Source organism: Mus caroli, chromosome 1 (assembly GCF_900094665.2).
Source record: "Mus caroli chromosome 1, CAROLI_EIJ_v1.1, whole genome shotgun sequence".
In the NCBI taxonomy this organism is placed as follows: Eukaryota; Metazoa; Chordata; class Mammalia; order Rodentia; family Muridae; genus Mus; species Mus caroli.
This window is the reverse complement of record NC_034570.1, coordinates 168744040-168762990: the sequence shown is the minus strand read 5'-3', so window position 1 is coordinate 168762990 and position 18951 is coordinate 168744040. Positions and strand designations below refer to the sequence as shown.

The 18951-nt window shown below is 45.3% G+C and overlaps 1 protein-coding gene across 7 annotated transcripts in view; it reads right to left on the bottom strand.

Moving 5' to 3' along the window:
- Positions 1-18951, bottom strand: part of Kif26b (kinesin family member 26B) — a 396540-nt gene that overhangs the window by 35468 nt on the left and 342121 nt on the right. For all 7 annotated transcript variants that reach the window (XM_021161225.2, XM_029479369.1, XM_029479373.1 and 4 more), the window contains one exon: positions 14016-14175. In XM_021161225.2, the coding sequence (XP_021016884.1) occupies positions 14016-14175 (160 nt within the window). The remainder of the gene's footprint in view (positions 1-14015; positions 14176-18951) is intronic.

Here is an 18951-nt window from a genome sequence, read left to right as displayed (position 1 = left end):
AGACAGAGGCAGAGCAAAGCACATTAAGCTATAGTTGAAACAATTTTTCCTTATTCTCTTTAACATTCAGAGAAGCAATCAAGAAGTTTTAACTGCTTTTCTTTGATGTGCAGAGATAGTTTTCATTGTGTAGGAATGTTGGAGAGTAAAGTTTGCTCGTGATCTTAGTCAACAGGCTGAGAAGCCGGCAGAGTCAATTCTGAAGGGGATGGACTGGACTGTCTCGTGGGTCATCTGGGTATCCAGAGTCTACGCTCAGATACTCACTTCTCAGAAGAGAGAGAATGTGTGAGTAACAAGGAAAAAGAACAGTCTGCTGGTCAGGTCCCCAAAAGACCTTCCCAAGCACAATTTCACAGTGTGGATAGCTGTAAAATTCATATTAAATGCATTGTTGAGCTTGCAAAAGAGCAAGACAATCTCTAGTCAAAGTCCGGGACTTGCAAGAAGGAGAACGGCAATGCTTGTTTTCACTCAGAAGCTGTTTGCCAGCCAGGTCCTCTCACGGGCTTTAGTTTTCATGTGGCCTGGGCTGGAGGTGGGGTTGGTTTGTGAAATAGAAAGACAGAGCCCCAGACCAGTCCAATATGGACATTTTATTAGGAAATTCTCCTCCAACAAATGTCCTTCTCCCATACTGAGGACATGATTTTCTTGTCCTCTAAAACACCAAAACAGTGGAAAGGAAATCGCTCTAAGAATCTGAAGCTTCAGTCTGAATCACATGCAGGCTGATCGTCTGGAGTCTCAGGATCTGGGTGGTCCAAAATATTTCAAGCTGAGAATACAATTTAGACTATCCTTAGCTGGCACCTTGTAGAACTAAATACAAACACTCTGTAAAGTAAACCCTTCTTATCCAGGTCTCAGGAATAAAATGCCAATGCAAAGGAGCAGTCCCCAGACAACAATAAACACAGGAGGACAGGAGGCACCAGGAGATAGATCCAGCAGGAACCGCAGATGGCCGATTGAGATGAACACATGGATTTCAAGTAAACAACAGAAAGTTGATTAACATCTTTAAGGAAATTAAGATGTTCAAAGAAATAAACAACAACAAAATGACCAGGAAGGACCAATTCCCCTTTCTGGGTTCTATTTAAAAAACAGATCTGGGTTTAGCCTTCAACTTTAAATAACTAGACAGCCAGACAAAATATAAGGGGGAAAAAATGGAGGGTGGGGTTGGGATTGAATAACAATAGGTAACTGAGATGCAGAGGGAACCAGCCTTTGAGAAAAGGGAGGAGTATCGGAGACTGGGAGTATCCCCACACGTAAGAATGAGGAACAAAGGTCAGAATTAGGGGTGGTAAGGAGCAGGACACCTGAATTTTTTTTTTAAACAGCAGAAAGCAGAGAGCCATAGTTGTTCTAAGTTGTTGCCTATTACCTAGGGCAGTGGCTTTCAGCCTTAGTGACTCCACTTACGAAACAGTGCAGTGTTCGTTTTGAGAGCTTATGCAGTCAAGAGAACATGCACAAGAACAGCATCACCCTGTGTCCTGCACAGGCTTACAGCTCAGCTAATCAAGCAGTCGAGAGGCCACCATCTCTGGGCTTACCAAATTAAATCAGGAAACGTGTTGACACAGGGGCCTGTCAAAACCTGACAGTGAAACCTGGCCTGTGAACTTACAGAGCTCACCAGACCAATGAATGGTTGGTTACACACTGATACCTGGGATCGTCTGTATGAATGAATGTTCTCAGAAAAGCTGTACCTTCACACTCAAACCTGGAAGGCTCACTAATGGATTGGATCTTCGGTGACTGTAGCAAGGGTGGAATGTTGCCGGTCCGGAGCAGAATTTATCTCCGGCCTTCTTTAGTCCTCTGAAGAGCCCTCCTTTGCCTACTTTTGTGTTGCCCCTAACATCCTGTGGCTAACAGTTAAGATGTTTTTGGAAGGTATTAGCTTAAGAAAACCCTAGATTGCACCAACCAGAAGGCTGTAGGAGTCACCAGACAGCGTCAAGGCCTCCAGCAGTGCCTTCTCAACTTTCCTTTAACTGCCTATTAAATGTTCCCACCAATGTGTTTAGAGAGTGTTTTATGGCTTTGTCCTGTTACTATAAAATCTTCATGAATCTGCTTCCACATTGAAAGGCTGACATTTGGGGAGCCCTACACCTGTGTTCCTAGGCCATGGTCGTCATCACTGGCTTCCTATCCTATCCTATCCACCTCTGAGCTTAGAGTCCTGGGTTTTGTGTGGATGTATAAATGCAGAGACCTTCACTAAGATGTGAAGAACCATCCCTTTGTCATCAGAACATTCAGTTCACATGCCAGGGAGCAATCACGACAGTCTCCTGGATATATCTCCTCACGTGATACAGCCCCTTGCATGTCTCTTTTTCTGGATCCAAATCGACAACAGGGTCCTTACTGCCTTAACTAAGTACTTACGATGTCCCTCTTCACACCTGCATCAGCTCCCAGATCTTACCTTCAGTAAGACCTCCTCCAACACTGCCAATTCTGTAACCCTTTCATCATCAATCTAACACACACACACACACACACACACTCACTCACATACTCACTCACATATACAAACTCTCACTCACATATACACACATGCCCACATTCATTCACATATACTCATACATGCACACACACTTGCTCACACACATATACACACACCAACTCACTGCACACATACTCACACATACTTTCACACACTCATTCAACACACACACACACATGCATACACACACTCATATATATATACATATATATATTATATATATATATAAACTCACACATGCACACTCACATGTGTACACACACACACACAGACACACACACACACACTATTGTATGAAAAGGAATGTGTGATTCAAGAGTTAATCTCAGTAAGGAAGCCTGGAATAAGAGGGCCTGTGATTGCTAATGACCAGGTCAATCAAGTAGACTCAGTACTATCAAGAAAAGCCAAAGAAATTGGTTCAGTGTGTGAATTTACTGCCACCCACTAGTCTCTGACCATGGGGGAAGATGCAAGCGTGTCTGTGCTTCTGACAGTGCACCTGCTGCCTGGAGTGACACTGTCACTATTCACTGTGGAGCTTTTTGTGTGAGCTCTAGATCTTCACACAAGAAAAAGCCATCCAGATCGCAGATGGAAATACAGTCAGATATTTCAAGGAGCACGAATGTAACGTATGTTTAAGCAAACAGAGTGGGAAGACCTGCTGATTGACAGGTCATCATCAGACAGAGCTCTACAGGGCACTGTTTTGATCATGGAGGCAAGTTTGTTGGGTCCATTCCCATTTGTTACTAAAGACACAGGCTTTAAGATCAAGTTGGGTCAGTCCAAATGAGTATATACCAATATGGAACCCAAGGGAGAGGCTGTCATTATCGTGATGAGTGATGCAAACAAAAAATAGAATTGTTCTGCAGCAACATATTGGGAGAGAAGAACTCAGGAAGGCTTTGAAGCAGAGATGGCATCCTGAGAAGGCCCTGGGGACCATGGGAAGGAATACACATTTTAAAATATCATGTATATATGTTTCAGTGCATGTGTGTGGAGGCCAGAGAACAACCTCTGTTGTCATTCCTCAGGGACTGTCAACCTTTTTTTCTGTGACAGTCTCTCACTGGCCTGGAACTCAACAAGCAGGCTGACAGACTGAACTCTCAGGAAGACTGTTGTTTTGGGGCACAGAACTAGGGAGTGTGTGCTTACAAATGGGGGGTGGGGCTGTTGGCTGCCAAACTGAGAAACCACTTCCTACAAATTTGTATTGACCCTACTTCTATGAGGCAGTAAGAAAGAGCAGAGAAGTAAAAACATATAGCATCTGGGGCCGTGGTCCTAAAAGGCCAAGTGAACATCGTGAGGTGTCTTAAAGTCTGCTGCTCTTTACACCAGCGGTGACTTCACTGGAACCAGCTCTGTCCAGTGACATCTCTACTGTTCCAGAGTGATGCTCGGCTTCCTTTTGGTTAAAGCATCATGAGCGACATTAGACAACATGGCACAATTTAACTGTTCCTGTGAATAAATCTATTTGAAAATTATTCAATTACACAACAGAATGAATTATCACCTCATTTGCATGAACCAAAAAAAAATCTATTAATGCTCAATTGAGCCTGAATCAGTTGTGAAACAGGTGAGAATTTATGGTTGAATACGCTGATTGAAGCTCAATTAATGTTCAAGGCAGATTTTAATGAATTAAGCCTGACTCATTTGTATGCTCCGTCCTTTCCAGTGCCTAATTGTGCCTAAATCAAGCTATCCTTGAGTAACCACAGAGCCCTCGGGGTGCCTAAGGGCATCTTGGGCTCCTCTGTGCACTGGCCTGGACTAACCAAAAGACATCCTCCTTCAGCTGTTTGCTTTCTGTAATGAAGAGAATGGCTTGTGACGTGACAATTAGTTATCATAAAAGATAACCATAAGCTGTGGGTTTGGAGTCTCACATTTAGCTCAGTAGTTTATCACAATGGGTATCAGCCAATCTCTCCATCAATACAGCAGAGGGCAGAGCATCTGTGAAGGTTTCAGGCTCTGAAGGGAGGCAGGAAAACCCGGTTAAGTCAACTACTGGATGGAACACAGGGCCCCTAAAGAAGGAGCTAGAAAATACCCAAGGAGTTAAAGGGGTCGGCAACCCTATAGGAGGATCAACAATATGAGTTAACCAGTACCCCCAAGAACTGTGTCTCTAGTTGCATATGTAGAAGAGGATGGCCTAGTCAGCCTTCAAAGGGAGGAGAGGCCCTTGGTCTTATGAAGATTATATGCCCCAGTATAGGGGAATGACAGGGCCAGGAATCCGGAGTGGATGGGTTGGGGAGTAGGGTGGGGGGGAGGGTATAGGGGGCTTTTGGGATAGCATTTGAAATGTAAATGAAGAAAATATCTAAAAAAAGTTTAGAATACACTCATACACTGGCCTTCTCTCCTTTGAAATGTGTGTTCTCAAAGGGCCTCCCAGACATTTTGTCCATGGGATCTAATTTTGTTTCAGAAGTGGAGGGCAAGAATGAATCCTGATCACAAGGTTGAAAATGGGGGGATGAAATAGTCTCTGAGTCCCAGAAGTGGTACTGACATCCCTGTTCCCTGGCCTCACCTTGAGTGTGGCTCTGCCGGCCCATGTGGCTGCAGCAGTATCTCATTTGGAGACCGCAGCTGTCCCACTCTACCACACGTCTTTGGGAGCTCAGGCTGAAGAAAGTTGACAAATTCCAGTTGTGAGACTGATCGTCTCATCTGGGGAAGTTCCTAATGTTTCCACTCTCAGCTAGATGCTTGAGGAAGCTCATTACTGCAGGCACAGCGAAACCCTGGCACCATCTGCACCTCCTGCGTGCGTAGCCCTTCATTACCAAGCAGCTATGCTGCCAAACTTCAGGACACAGCAGATGATAACCTCTTCTACTTACAGGGGCCTGGGAGCCTGCTCTCTCAACACCTCAGAGACAGTGGCATCCCAGGGAAGAAAACCCACAACCATGGTCCTATCTGTTAACTGTGGGCAGCACCCAGCTCTGTGGTTTGGGAAACAGACCCACGTTTCTTGCTGGAGCTCCCAGGCAAAGTAGGAGAGCTGTGTGGCATAGGTGCCATGGGGATATGTGGCTTTATTGCTGATGGGGATGTGAGATGGCTTCACAGACTCTCAAGACAAGTGAAATGGCTGTGATTGGCTAAGTTTCTCCATGGCTAGCACTGAGTGAAGCACCCAGGTCACTGGGCTCCATTGCAGGCTATCAGAGTCCTGTTTCCTCTGCCCTACTGAACATAGTTTGTGTGTGTGTGTACGCGTACTGTTTTGTTACTGGGGGCTGAACAAGTATTGAGCTGCAAAGCTGTGTAGCACCCCTCTACTATTTTTACTTTTTACTCTGAGGCAGAGTTGCACACTAAGTTGCCCAGATTAGTCTTGAACTCGCAATCCCCCTGCCTCTACAACCAGAGTAATGAGGATCACAAGCCTACATTACTAGGCTCAGCTCTTAACATTTTCATGTGACATCTGATTGAGCCCTGGTTTGTGGCTTGGGTCTGGAATGAGGGACTTCTTTTCCATTTTCTTCTTTGTTTCACGGTCCACTTCGCCACTGGCACCTAGCCACCAGTCTCAGTGTGATGGTTTGCATATGTTTGGCCCAAGGAGTGGTACTATTAGAAGGTGTGGCCCTGTTGAAGTAAGTGTGTCACTGTGGGTGTGGGCTTTAAGATGCTCATCCTAGCTGCCTGGAAGCCAGTATTCTGCTAGCAGCCTTCAGATGAAGCTGTAGAACTCTCAGCTCCTCCTGTGCCATGCCTACCTGGATGTTGCTATGTTTTCGCCTTAAAGATAATGGACTGAACCTCTGAACCTGTAAGCGAGCCCCAATTAAATGTTGTCCTTATATGAGTTGCCTTGGTCATGGTGTCTGTTCACAGCAGTAAAACCCTAACTAAGACACTCAGCTTAGTCATCATAGAAACAGGTCAAGGAAGCCACCTGGATTACACTCTGGACTCTCTGGCCCCTCCCCAGTCTAAACTCTCACAAGCCTCTATATTCAGGCTTTATGGACCATATGGTCCATGGAAGCTTCATATCCATTGACAAGTGTTCACTGGACATTGACAACCTTCTAGGCATCATACTAGGCAATAGCAACACACTGGGAGACAGACACACAGCTCTGATTTGTAACAGCTGTGTGAACTTGAACTAGGAACTCAACCTCTCTGTGCCTCAGTTTCCCAATCTTTGCCATAAGATTGCCGGTTACAAGTTACCGTCACCGAGTAGATATCCATACAGTATTTAGAATAGCCTGGGCGGCTTAGTAAGAGGTATTATCTCTATGCTCTCATTGAGAAGCAACTGTTCCAGAGCGCTCGTTTATACGCCACGCTAACTGCCTGTCGTGTAGCCAAAAAGCCAGAAAAATAAGTACTGGAAACAATTTTCTCCTTCGTCCTCTGATCCAGCAGTTTATAAATTAGCTTCTGTTCCCTTTGAAAGGTCAAGATGGGGAGATCTTGTGCTTGCTTCTTCTTCTCTAGTCATGAGAGGGGGAGCCCGGTAAACATGGAACCAGGCACGAGCAGCTCAGTGGGGTCCTTCTGTCTCCTTCTTCCCCCAGACTGTGCCCTGCCTTCCTCCCTGGAGTACCATGGCTGTCTGAGAAAGGGAGCCAGCATTGCGGATCTGAGTCTGAGTCCTGGGGCCTCTGTGGAGGAGCAGGGAGAGCCCCTCTGCTCTGCTGGAATTGAGAGGGTTTGGGGTTTTGGTTCCTAGTCCACCCTTGAATCCACTGCTAGCTGACTTCAAATCTAGAAGGAAGAGAGATCCATCGGCAAGTTCAGAAGTTAAGCTAAGATAAGGTCAGAAGCCAAAGGGAAACTGAGGAGTCTCCTGGCTTCTATCCAGTCCTCACGAAGCTATGCTTCTCTATCTAACAGTGGTTAACGGCAGTGGGCAGAGCAACATACCAGCTATGATGTTCTGGCCATACTGAGGGTCCGACTTGGGGAGGAGTGATTCTGCCCACCAGAGAGGACTGATCAAACTTAGAGTATAAGAAATGATGAGTGAACCTAGGCTGCAGCCCAGCGGAGTCCACACCACATCATTTCTCCCTTAATGACTTGCACATATCACGCCAGAGGAGTTAATCAACAGACAATTGCTGCCTGGGTTGGTAAAAAAATAACTGTCTCTGTAAATTCTATAATGAACTACAAAAATACCAACGGCCAGGGAAGAGGCAAGTAGGGAGGAATAAGAGAGAGAGCGGGATACTGAACAATCTCATAAAAAAGAACTTCTTTCTGTGTCCCAGAGATGCTCTGAGCTCACTCTCTTTGCTCCCTAACGGTCATTAAAATGTATAAAATGAATGTTTTTAAAGCAGCAATACTAAGAATTATCACTGCTCCAGTTGCCTGGCAACCTGAGACTTTGGTTATTTTATTTCTAAACAGGGAATGCTATAAACTGGTATCCGGAGTTTGTGCAAATAGTTCTAAATTGATGTTCTCCCTGTAAATCAGGGGAGATAATCCAGCATTAATGTGCATTTAGAGGGGGTTAAATATGCACATGTGCGCTTCTCTCATACACAGAGATCCTTATACAGAGCTTCTCCCCAATTTCACGCTATCTTGAGTCAATCTTAGAACTGATATTCTTTTGCATTTTTTTCCCTGACAAGTATCTATTTAATTTTATGGTACCTGTAAGTAATCTACATTCAATCCAGAGGAATAGGACTGTGTGATGGCAGGGGTATGGGATGTCACGGCTAACAGCAATTTGTAACATGTGCCCCAGTTTTCCACAACCCTTCCAGTCTCCCAAACTTCTTCAGTGAGTTCCCAGTTCTGAGATAATGGAGAACCTCCAAGTCTATCCAGACACTAGGAAGATGAGTGAGGAGACTTTTAAGGTCTGTGCCAGCAGTGGTGGCCCTGTGCAGCCCAAATGGCAGATCTGCTGCTGCACCTGGTGTCTGCAGGCATCTGCACCCCACTGTCTCTCAAATGAGCAGAGGTGTTAACATTTTAGGAAAAACTGTCTCTGTGTATGAAACACCAACCCTCCGCCCCCCTGAGTCTCTGACTGGCATTTGGTTTTAGCATTGCCTGCTGGTTTGAGGGGATTGCTGTGCTCAGGTGCTAAGAAATCCTTAAAATAATATTGAGCCTTACCCTACTTGAGCCTGAGGAAGCAAGAGTTCCGCTACAGGCTGTAAAGGGGTGCTCTGGCCCTTTGGTGAGACAGAGACTTCTGGAAGTAGATGCTACCTGGAGTGCTTGCTTATTTACAGTCTGATGTTTGACAAGAGACTAGCCCCAGTGCATTTCAAGCTTGGTGGATGTTGGTATTCTGTCTGAACTCCACCCCAACAGTTACCTGGCAATAGCCAGGTAGGCCTAACCCACTATAAAAGGGGCTGCTTGGCCCTTCCTTTCTCTCTTGCCTCTCTTGTCTCTCTTACTCTTTTGCTCCTCCTTGCTCCCCATTCCCTTCCCCCTCTCAATCCATGTGGTCATGGCTGGCCTCTACTTCTCTACTCTCTCCTTCTCTCTGCCTTTCTCTGCCCCTACTATTCTCTTAACTCCCCTCCCCATGACCTGAATAAACTCTATTCTATGCTATATGTGTCTGGTCCCTCAGGGGGAAGGGATGCCTTGGCATGGGCCTGCTGAGGCACCCCCTTCCCCTAAACCCTGCTAGAGCATATTCTTATATTTCTTTCTCTTTTTATGATCACAACAGTGGAGCCATTCCACCAGAGAGGGAAGTGAAACAAGCACAGGTGTCCGTGCCCAGCACTTGCTAGTGATGACCACGAGTAAATGGGGGTGCTCCGGCCACAGCACAGAAGGAGCTCACAGCTTCCATCACAGGTGGCGATGCGACACCATGTCCCAAGTTGGCAGAGAACAGCACCATAAACAGACACGACATTAGAGGGATGCAGGATGATATTCCATGACCTTATGAAACGGGCGTCCAGACATTAGCAAATAAATATCTGTGGTTTGGAAGCAGAGTGCAAACACCCTGCTGGCAAAATGAGCACATAGAAGTGAAGCCTTGGGACCAAAGTCCTTAAATAGCAAAGGGATTAGGAGGGCTTTCCTGAAAAGCCCCTAGAACTCACTGCAGGACAGTTTGGAAGCAGCTTTTCAAGAACTGACCTGTGCAGAAGTGGCCATCTCAACAGGACAATGACCTTAGGGTAGCACAAGCTTCCTCACTGAATATAACTCCCCCAAAACAGAGACAAGACCAGAGAGAAGTCACAGTGACTGTCTAGGCCCACGCAAGAGGTCGTTCCAACACTCAGCCTCTTTCTCATTATCAAACCAGCAAACAAGCAGCCTGTTGTCCTTGCTTTCACACATTACCAGCTGCTGACCCATATATATATATATGTGTGTGTGTGTGTGTGTGTATGTGTGTATGTATATATATGTGTATATATGTATATATACACACATACATACATACACATATATGCATATATACATATATGTATGTATATGTGTATATGTATATATATATGTATATGTATATAAATATATAGTCTCATCTCTGTCATGGTCAGTTCTCAATTAAAAAGCTTCATCATTTTGCACAAACACAAGTATGCTGGTTTGGCTCCTGTGAAGTCCGTAATGAACCCCTGCTCGTCTTGGATTGTGTGGCTTATTAACGTAATGGTTTCTTCAAATGCAGTGACAGTTATAAATGAGCTTATGAGCTTTGGGGCTTGAGGGATCAGTGTGGGAAGAACATGCTTTCTCAGGGCTTGTTCCCATCACATGACAACATCTAAAAGGGACCAGGTTTCCTTGTAGGGAACTTAGCTGCAGTTAGAATTCCAGGGTCTCTAGAAAGTCTGTGATCCTCAGAATGCTGGGATATCAGAGCACTTTAGCTGAAGCCAAGTTCACCCTGACAGATCCTTGCAGTGGCCCCTCGGGGACCAGCTCCCAAAGTGAACCCCTAGAACCCTGGTTTGTGACATGAGAATTCCTGCTAATGCCTCTGCCCCCCCCCCCCCACACACACCACCCTGCATTCTGTCAGTTGTGGAGATTCCTAGCTCCTCGCTGTGCAAGAAGTGGTGAGAAATAGCAGACAACTATAACCAATGAGCCTGGGAGAAAATTTGCAAATGTGCTGTCAGAAATCTCAGAACAAGGACAGATTTCCCTGGGTGTGAGACTCCCCGAAGTAAGAAGAGAGCAATTTGTGCTTTCTGTCATTGCTGAGCTGACTAGGGGGCTGGTGCCCTTGCTGATCTCCTTGTGCCGCCCCCCACCCCCGCCATGCTTTTCTGAATGGTGTCACTATTTAGGATTGATAAATGAATGGTACTGGGATTGGCCAAGGCAGCTTGTACTGCTTAATGGCTGAGGTGGGGAACTGACTCCACGCCTGTGCCTGTCATCTGCAGAGGCAATATCATCTGCAGAGTCAGAACCATTCAGAGCACATTGAGGGTGCTTGTGGGAGCACCCAGGATGGGTAATGAATCCCAACTCACTTTCAGGCTTGCTCACATGACAAATGGTCCGGTACAATGATGAAGAGAAATGGAGACAGGCTATATCCCCTCTGTGCACATTCCAGTTAATTTCCCAGAAGCAAGCACGAGTAATGCTGTTTCGAAGCAGTTGTCTAGGGTGACAGATGAAGAGCGGGGAGGGGGGGGGGTCTTGTGTTTTAGAGAGATGGGGGAGGGCAAAAGATATGAAGTTTGATTTTTCTGGGATTGCTTTTTCCCCTGAAAGTGAACAGCACACTAGGAAGCCAGCAGTCGAGAAACAAACCCTTGCCCGGAACGCCAAAGCAAAGATAAGGCTTGCTGCCCAAAAAGGCTTAGTCTGCTAATATAATGCAGCATAGCATGGCTCTAGAGTGCTGTCTTCTGATGAAGGGAATGTGGACCATCCTGCTGGGCTGAACACCCTGCTGTGTAGAGGCAGCCAATATCAGGCAGAGCTTGATGAGAGCAGGGACCAGCCAGACACTTGACCTCAACGACTAACCGTCTCCCAAACTGGGAAAAGCCACAGTTTGATCTTGTCACCAACTGCCTGGCAGATTTGAGTAAATCTTTGTCTTACCTTCCTGTATTCTGAAAAAACTTGTTTCTAGTCGACTGATCAATCAGTTTGCAATTGAGATTCACAGACACCAAATACTAACTAAGTCTATGCTGTGGCTGAGAATACAAGAAAATGTCAGAACAGAAGTCTTTCAGAGCCTTCTGCAAGATGGCAGTCAAAGGATGGCAGGACAGATTCCCTAGTCATTAGATGGCTGCTCAGGCCACTATGCTTGTTGACACTGAGCAGTGTGCTTCCCAGCAAGCTTTTGCTGATTTGTTAGGCAGGACCAAGGTCACTGATGGAAGCTTGTGTCCACAGCTAATGGCTTTTAGGGTCAGGGGACCACTCCTTGACGTGGTCTCATGCAGACACAACATTTATGTTAAGCTTATGTTTACATACAATACAAACACTTTGCTTATCACCTGTGTGACCGAAATGTTAGGAAGGACTCTCAGAATCAAGCAGGATATCTGGAGGGGCTGGTGACATTCTACTACAGTTTGTCAGCTTTCCCAAGAGGGCAGGTGGCTGGCCATTAGGACTAACCGATGTTATAAATATGTTTAACCTAACAAGAGACCTTGAGCTAGTAATACAAACAACTCACAGGGCTTCCCTCTTTGTTTACAGTGGAACCGAACTGTAACCAGAGGAAGTTACCTTTACCCAATCCAAAACTCCCATATGCTTACATCTCCCAGCTCTCCCACTATCAGCTCAATGATTGGAATAAACCAGGCATGATCCACTTACTACCTAGCCAGTGACTGCAAGGTGGCATTTTGAACTGTATCTACATGATGACCCTGGAAGTTGTACGTTCAAAGACCTGATTCTCATTTTCTGGAAGTCAACCAGGTCCTGTAGAATTTTTGTCTTTGGAAGATCCTCAGCCTCTACAGTTCTACCCCACCATGACCTTTTTCTTTGCCAGGCCCCCAATAGTCCGAGCTATTTCACAGTAGAAATCATAGAACATCATGAACCCTTACCTTGAACCGGTCCTTACAAGGACAGGGAATGCCACACTGGGGTATATGTGGCTAGGATACCAATTTCAAGAAGGGGTACAATAAGGATTATAACCACCAAGTAATCCCCTGAAGGCAACTCAGAATGATCCTCCTGGTGGGGGATAGTGTCTGGGTGTCTGTTATCAATTTAAATCAGAAGAAAGGAGAAAGCAAGGATTTGCCATGGATCTCAGGCACTTCGGGGACATCCCTGAGTCTCCAGTTTCTCCCACAGTGGTAATTTGCATTTAAAGGATTTTTATGGGTTGAAACAAAATGTCCCCTACATAGTTACTCATGGCAATTCTGTGAGGCAAATGCTGTTTCCACTTAAATCTGATAAAATGGAAGTGAACCAGATCATTAACTGGTCACCATTGTCACTGGTGACAGCCTTCTAGATTCCAGAAAAAAAGATTTTCATGCCTATTTTGCATCTTATTTTCCTGTGATGCATATAAAATACGGAGTTGCTAGCCAGAGCCATAACCCTCATTTTAAGATGAGTAGAGGTTCCTGTAGCTAATGGGAGACACAGCTAAGTTGGGCAATGGGGGTGAGGGGCAAAGGGTGACTAAGGCTGGGTCATTCATGGGCACTGATGACAGCTTAGGGCTGTCCCAGAAATGAGAGAAGCTCTGACTCGATCTTCCTGGAGCAGTAATGATCAAAAGGCAAGGAACCTGGGCTGGTGAGATGGCTCAGTGGGTAAGAGCACCCGACTGCTCTTCCGAAGGTCCAGAGTTCAAATCCCAGCAACCACATGGTGGCTCACAGCCATCCGTAAAGAGATCTGGCACCCTCTTCTGGAGTGTCTGAAGACAGCTACAGTGTACTTACATATAATAAATAAATCTTAAAAAAAAAAAAAAAGGCAAGGAACCTGTATACAGGGTAAACATTTCCATGAAACTAGACATGGATGCCCCCACCCCCCACCCCAGGCTTTTTAACCTCACCAAGGTAGGGATATCAGATGTATCACAGAATGCCTGTGATGTCCATGCAATAATCAAGGTGTCATACTTGAACTAAAAGTTAACTGTTGTTTCCCCAACATCCACATCTAATGAGTGGTACTATGGTGGTTTTAATCTGGCTGCTCCACTGCTCTTTGGTCACTGCATGCCACACCATGGAGCAGACCACTGATGTGATGCTGACATTACCCCACCAATGGTGACCATGACTATAGGCCTCCATGACATAGCTTTTGGAAGATGATTCATTATATGATCACTAGCTAAAGCTAATCTCTGTCACTGAACTCATAGCCCAGACCAGACTGACGGTTAGCTGCACTTCTCCCAGGGCATCCCTCAGGACAGAGACTCGGTCATGGCTCAACGCAATGCCCACATGCCATCTTGCTGTCCAGTAGGAGAGTCACTTACTTGTATGGGATGTGCTTGCTCCCATTGACCAAAGCCAGGATGACGTTGCCCAGAGCAGACAGTGAGAGGCACAGCCCCGAGCCTCCTTCTCGGTTTTTGCTGAGAGCTTTCACACAGCTCCCGAGGTCGATGAGATGCAGGCGGCTTCGACCTCCAGACACTGGTACAGGGGAAGACACAAGAAGAAAAGGGGAGAGTGGGTAAGGTCTGGGCAACACATTTTCTCTTCTTCATGCAGCTCTCTGAGAATCATGGGAAAGGGAAAAGACAAACATTTCATAACACAAACAAGCCAAGCCGAGGTTTCAAATACCATTGGGGCTCTTAAATTCTGTCTCAAATCTACTGCCATTTATTTTACAAATAAAAGCACAATTTCAGTAGATCAAATGGTTCATTGTAGGAAGGTAAGAGTTTTAGCTAACTGTTGCGTGGATGACAGAGTTCTGAAACTTACCGAGTCAAAACCCCAACAGTTCATGAGTGATTATCTAGTCTAGCCAGGTTGGTAACTCCAGGAAAAATCTGGAAGATGTGAGATCCAGGTGCAAAGGCAGGGGAGACCCAAGTGTTTGCTGAGTGTCTGCCAATTGCCAGGTGCACAGACATCTATCTTATTCAGTTCTCACACACAAAATCATCTAAACACCATCATCCTCTTCTTGTAGATGAGAAAATTAAAGTTCAGAAAAGCTAAGAATTTCACCCGTCAATTCAGGCTACAATAAAGCAACAGGGAGCAGATTGTATCTTGTATCCAAAGCAACCCAAAATAAGCAGAATGTGTACAAAATAGCTGTTTTTAAGATACTAGCATTAGACAGAGGAGAGCTATTCTTGAGGCACATGAGACAAATAAGGCAAACACTGGTGGTGTCTCATCTAGCTGTGCTAAGAGTTCCTAGGCTTGGGGCAAAGAGCCCAGATAGAACCTGACTGGCCCAATGAACTCAAGAGAGACAGAATCCAAAGTCTAGGGAAATGAAGGCAGCAGCCCTGGGCAGGACAGAACACTGGGAAGGAAAGAACTCTTGGATTTGCAGTCTCTGGCAGCTTCAGCTATACGCTCATCAGCAGGTGTACACAGGACTGTGGAGGTAAGGCCAGGAATGTCTGTTCCCAACAGTCGGACTGAAAAATCTCAAAGTTCACATACAATGATAAATGAGCGTAACAAGGAGCAGGCCCACAACCCCACAATGAAAAAGTCTTTGAAGTAAACGCAGAAAAGCAGAGCTATCAGAACCCACAGAGAAGGTGACGAAGGCCAGTTACTGCCATCCTGTGTCAAAGTCCAGAGACATGGCCACTTGAGCCCTATGACAAGATCTGTCTCGATTAGAACAAAGTGTATACAATAACCTTGAAGAGATTAAGAACAAAGTTGGGATTACATTGGGGAGTTCATGGCAGGTTACACATTAGCAAAAGGAAAGGTTGGTAAATCTGATAATATATCAGTATAAATCTTCAAAATAAAATAGGGAGAAAAATACAAATGTAAACAACAAAAGTAAAGAGTGAGGGGGGAGGGGGAGGAGGAGGGGGGAGGGAGGAAATTAGCAGGGCTACAGAACAACCTCAGGTGTCTGAGGTTCACCTGCTTGGATTTCCAGAGTGTACACAATAAGTGACCGCCCAAACTTTCCCCAAATGATGGAAACCACCAACCCACAAATCTAAAAAGGCCCAGCAAGATCCAGGAACAAGAAGATCGAACAAAACCAGTGAAGCAAATGATAATCACACTGCTCAGAGCAGAAGAGAAAATTGGCCCAAGGAGCAAAAACATATTCCATACAAAGGAATGAAGGTAAGTGTGGTGGCCAAGGTCTCCTTAGAAAGATGCAAGAAGCTAGCATGGAAACATTTTTCCAATGGTTAAAAACTGTCAAAGGAGCAGTCAACATTCAGAAAAAGCATCATTGCAAAATAAAGGGAAAATAAATACATTTTTTTCCCCTCCATGTGAGCTGGGAGGGTGGCCCATGGCTAAGAACGCTTGCTATGCAAACCTGAGAACCTGAGTTTGAATCCACAGGAGTCACAGAAGAAGCAGGCATGGCTAGGGGAGCCCAGAGGCCCAGCACCATGGGGCAGGATCGGGGACGCAGATGGGTAGAATCCAGAAGCTCTCTGACCAGCCAGCCAGACTGAACAGTGACCTTCAGGCACACAGAGAAATCCTGTCTCCAGGGCTCAAGGCAGAGAACAATAGAGGAAGACAAGAGACATGTTCCTCTGGCTTCTCCATGCCTGTGCATAGGTGTGTTCACACACATGCATATATTCCCCATACCTGTCCCAACATCATCAGTTGACTTCATGTAAGGGATGTTCAGGTGGCACTTCTAGGTACCTGAACTCAAAGATCACTTTTGAGGGCAAGGTATGGATTGGATGTTGGGTAAGAACTTGGGGAAAATCACCTTGGAGCCTTCAATTCCCCTGCATGCTGTTGGCCACGAACATTCTGGAAAGCATAGCATTGTGGCTGATCCCTTCTCTAGCTTGGTCTCTACACTGTAGACATGAATGAAGTTCATTTTGTTCATTTTCAACTGTCCCAGGGGCGGCCTCTTCTCGGAGAGGCCATATTATTTCTTCTCTACCCTATTTCAAATCATGCAAGATTGGCTCATGGCAATGCGTTAAAGAAACAGTTATTTTTAAACAAAATATCATCTATTTTGCAGCCCAATTATGTAGGCAGGAAAGGCTTAGGTATTCCTCATACATCCCAGATGAAAGGGCAGAGACAGAGACCAATTTGGACCTCCAGACTTAATAGTCCATTTGATGTAATGGAATAAAATGTATAATGCACACATAGTGAAACAGGACACAGAGAACAAAGGGTGGCTTAGATTGTGTTGAAGAGTTTTATAAAATACCTGTAATTAGCAGCATGACTCAGAATGAGAGGCACCCTTATGCAATGGAAAACGCTGCTCTCTACCCTCTACCCACTGGTGTTTGGGTGGTCAGAGAATCTGGCTCTCCCAAATGGCACTTAATCTAGCAGGGTGCGAAGTCAGGGGGCACAGGCTGTTTGATAGCATCAAGAACTTACATCACCACAAGTCATTCTGCAAGGAATGAGCAAGGGGGAGGGAATGACTGCAGGTGAGGAGCTGGCTCCTTATCTGCCTTTCAGATTCCCGAGATCAAGAACATGGGAGTTAAACGAACATAGTCCAATCTGTCTTCTGCATTTTATTTGAAAGAGCATCTTGCATATTCCAGACTGGCCTTGAACTTCCTATACTGCTGAGGATAACAACTCTGACCCTTTGATGTCTCTGGGAGAACAGGCCTGTGTTACCACACTCAGTTTATGTGATGCTGGGAATCAGACTTCAGGCTTCCTCATGCATTCGAGGCCCCCAACTCAGCCACACCTTCAGCTCTGAATTTTTTATATTTTGAGTCCAGAGATAGACCAAACCAAATTACCCACATAGTTTATTTTCCCCACGGGAGCAATGCACTCATCTTACCTATTTCTAAACCACACAGTATTGAGTACCAGCTAGGTCCTGGGGAATACTAAACTCTCCTAATATCACCTAATGCCTACATTATACATTAATTGGGCTGAAATGATAGATGGGAGGGCTGAGGTCCATGCTAAAAAAAGAATCACCCATGATGTTATTGAAAATTAATGCTGAGTCAGGTGGGAACCCAATGTGAACTCTTGAGACAGGCATAGCCTTCCACGTGTCTTGCACAAATGTGACTTCCAATATGGCAGCACTCTGGAATCACCTGGGACCTGCAAAGAGCTACTGCTGTCTGCCCCCCACTCCCAGGCCTTCTCATTTGCTTGGGCTGGAGTACAGAATGGGCGCTAGGATTCACTTCAAAGTTCTCAGACAACCATCAGGGGCTGCAGTCTAGGATCCAGTGTCTTCCCACCCGGCTGAAGATTAGTCACACTCTCCATTGCCTCTGTAAGACATGGACTGACTGGCACCACAGCTTGCCAAGTGCTCGAGGCTGCTTTGCTTAAGCACTTTGGTTCCAAAACGATGTGCTGTCTATCTACCAGGAGATCAGCAGTTTATTACATGTTCATTTATTATGCAACTAAAATACAAACAACACAATAACCAATAAAACACCATTTTACACGGAGTTTAAACATTTATATATAAATTAAGCTTAATGTTTTGGGAAGATGTTGTTTGTTTGTTTTGTTCTGTTTTGTTTTGTTTTTGAGACAGAATTTCTCTGTATAGCCCTGGCTGTCCTGGAACTCATTCTATAGACCAGGCTGGCCTCCAACTCAGAAATCCACCTGCCTCTGCCTCCCAAGTGCTGGGATTAAAGGCGTGCGCCACCACTGCCTGGCTTGGGAAGTTGTTTTTAAAGAAGAGTTAAATCAGGTGTAAGTGAGAAAACAGAGTCACAAAAAAAAGAAAAGAAGAAGAAGAAGAAGAAAAAAGCAAAAAAAAAGAAAAGGAAAGGGAAGAAGAAAGGAAAGGAAGGAAGGAAGGGAAGGGAAGGGAAGGGAAGGGAAGGGAGGGAGGGAGGGAGGGAGGGAGGAAGAAAAGAAAGCTGGAAAAAGTTGGTAGCAAATGGGTCTTTTAAGTTCTTGAATATCTTTGAGGAAATGTCAGTAAAAGCAATTAAAATTGGTGTATAGCTCATGAAAGATAGAACCTTAAGTTAAAAAGTCGTCTCGAAGGGAAACCCCCTCTGTGTGCCCCAAGATTAATATGAATAAATGCACACTTGCTATTCATATGTATCTTTTGATATGGTTCCCCTGTCCAGTGGACTTTCTCTGTGGACTGACCAACTTCTGGCAGCATACTTAGTGTACCCACAGCATTTGAGACAGATGGTCAAAAGGTAGAATAATGAATTTGGGCTCAGTGTTCTAGGAGTCAGTCCATGGTTGCCTGGCCCCACCATGAGGCAAGCATGA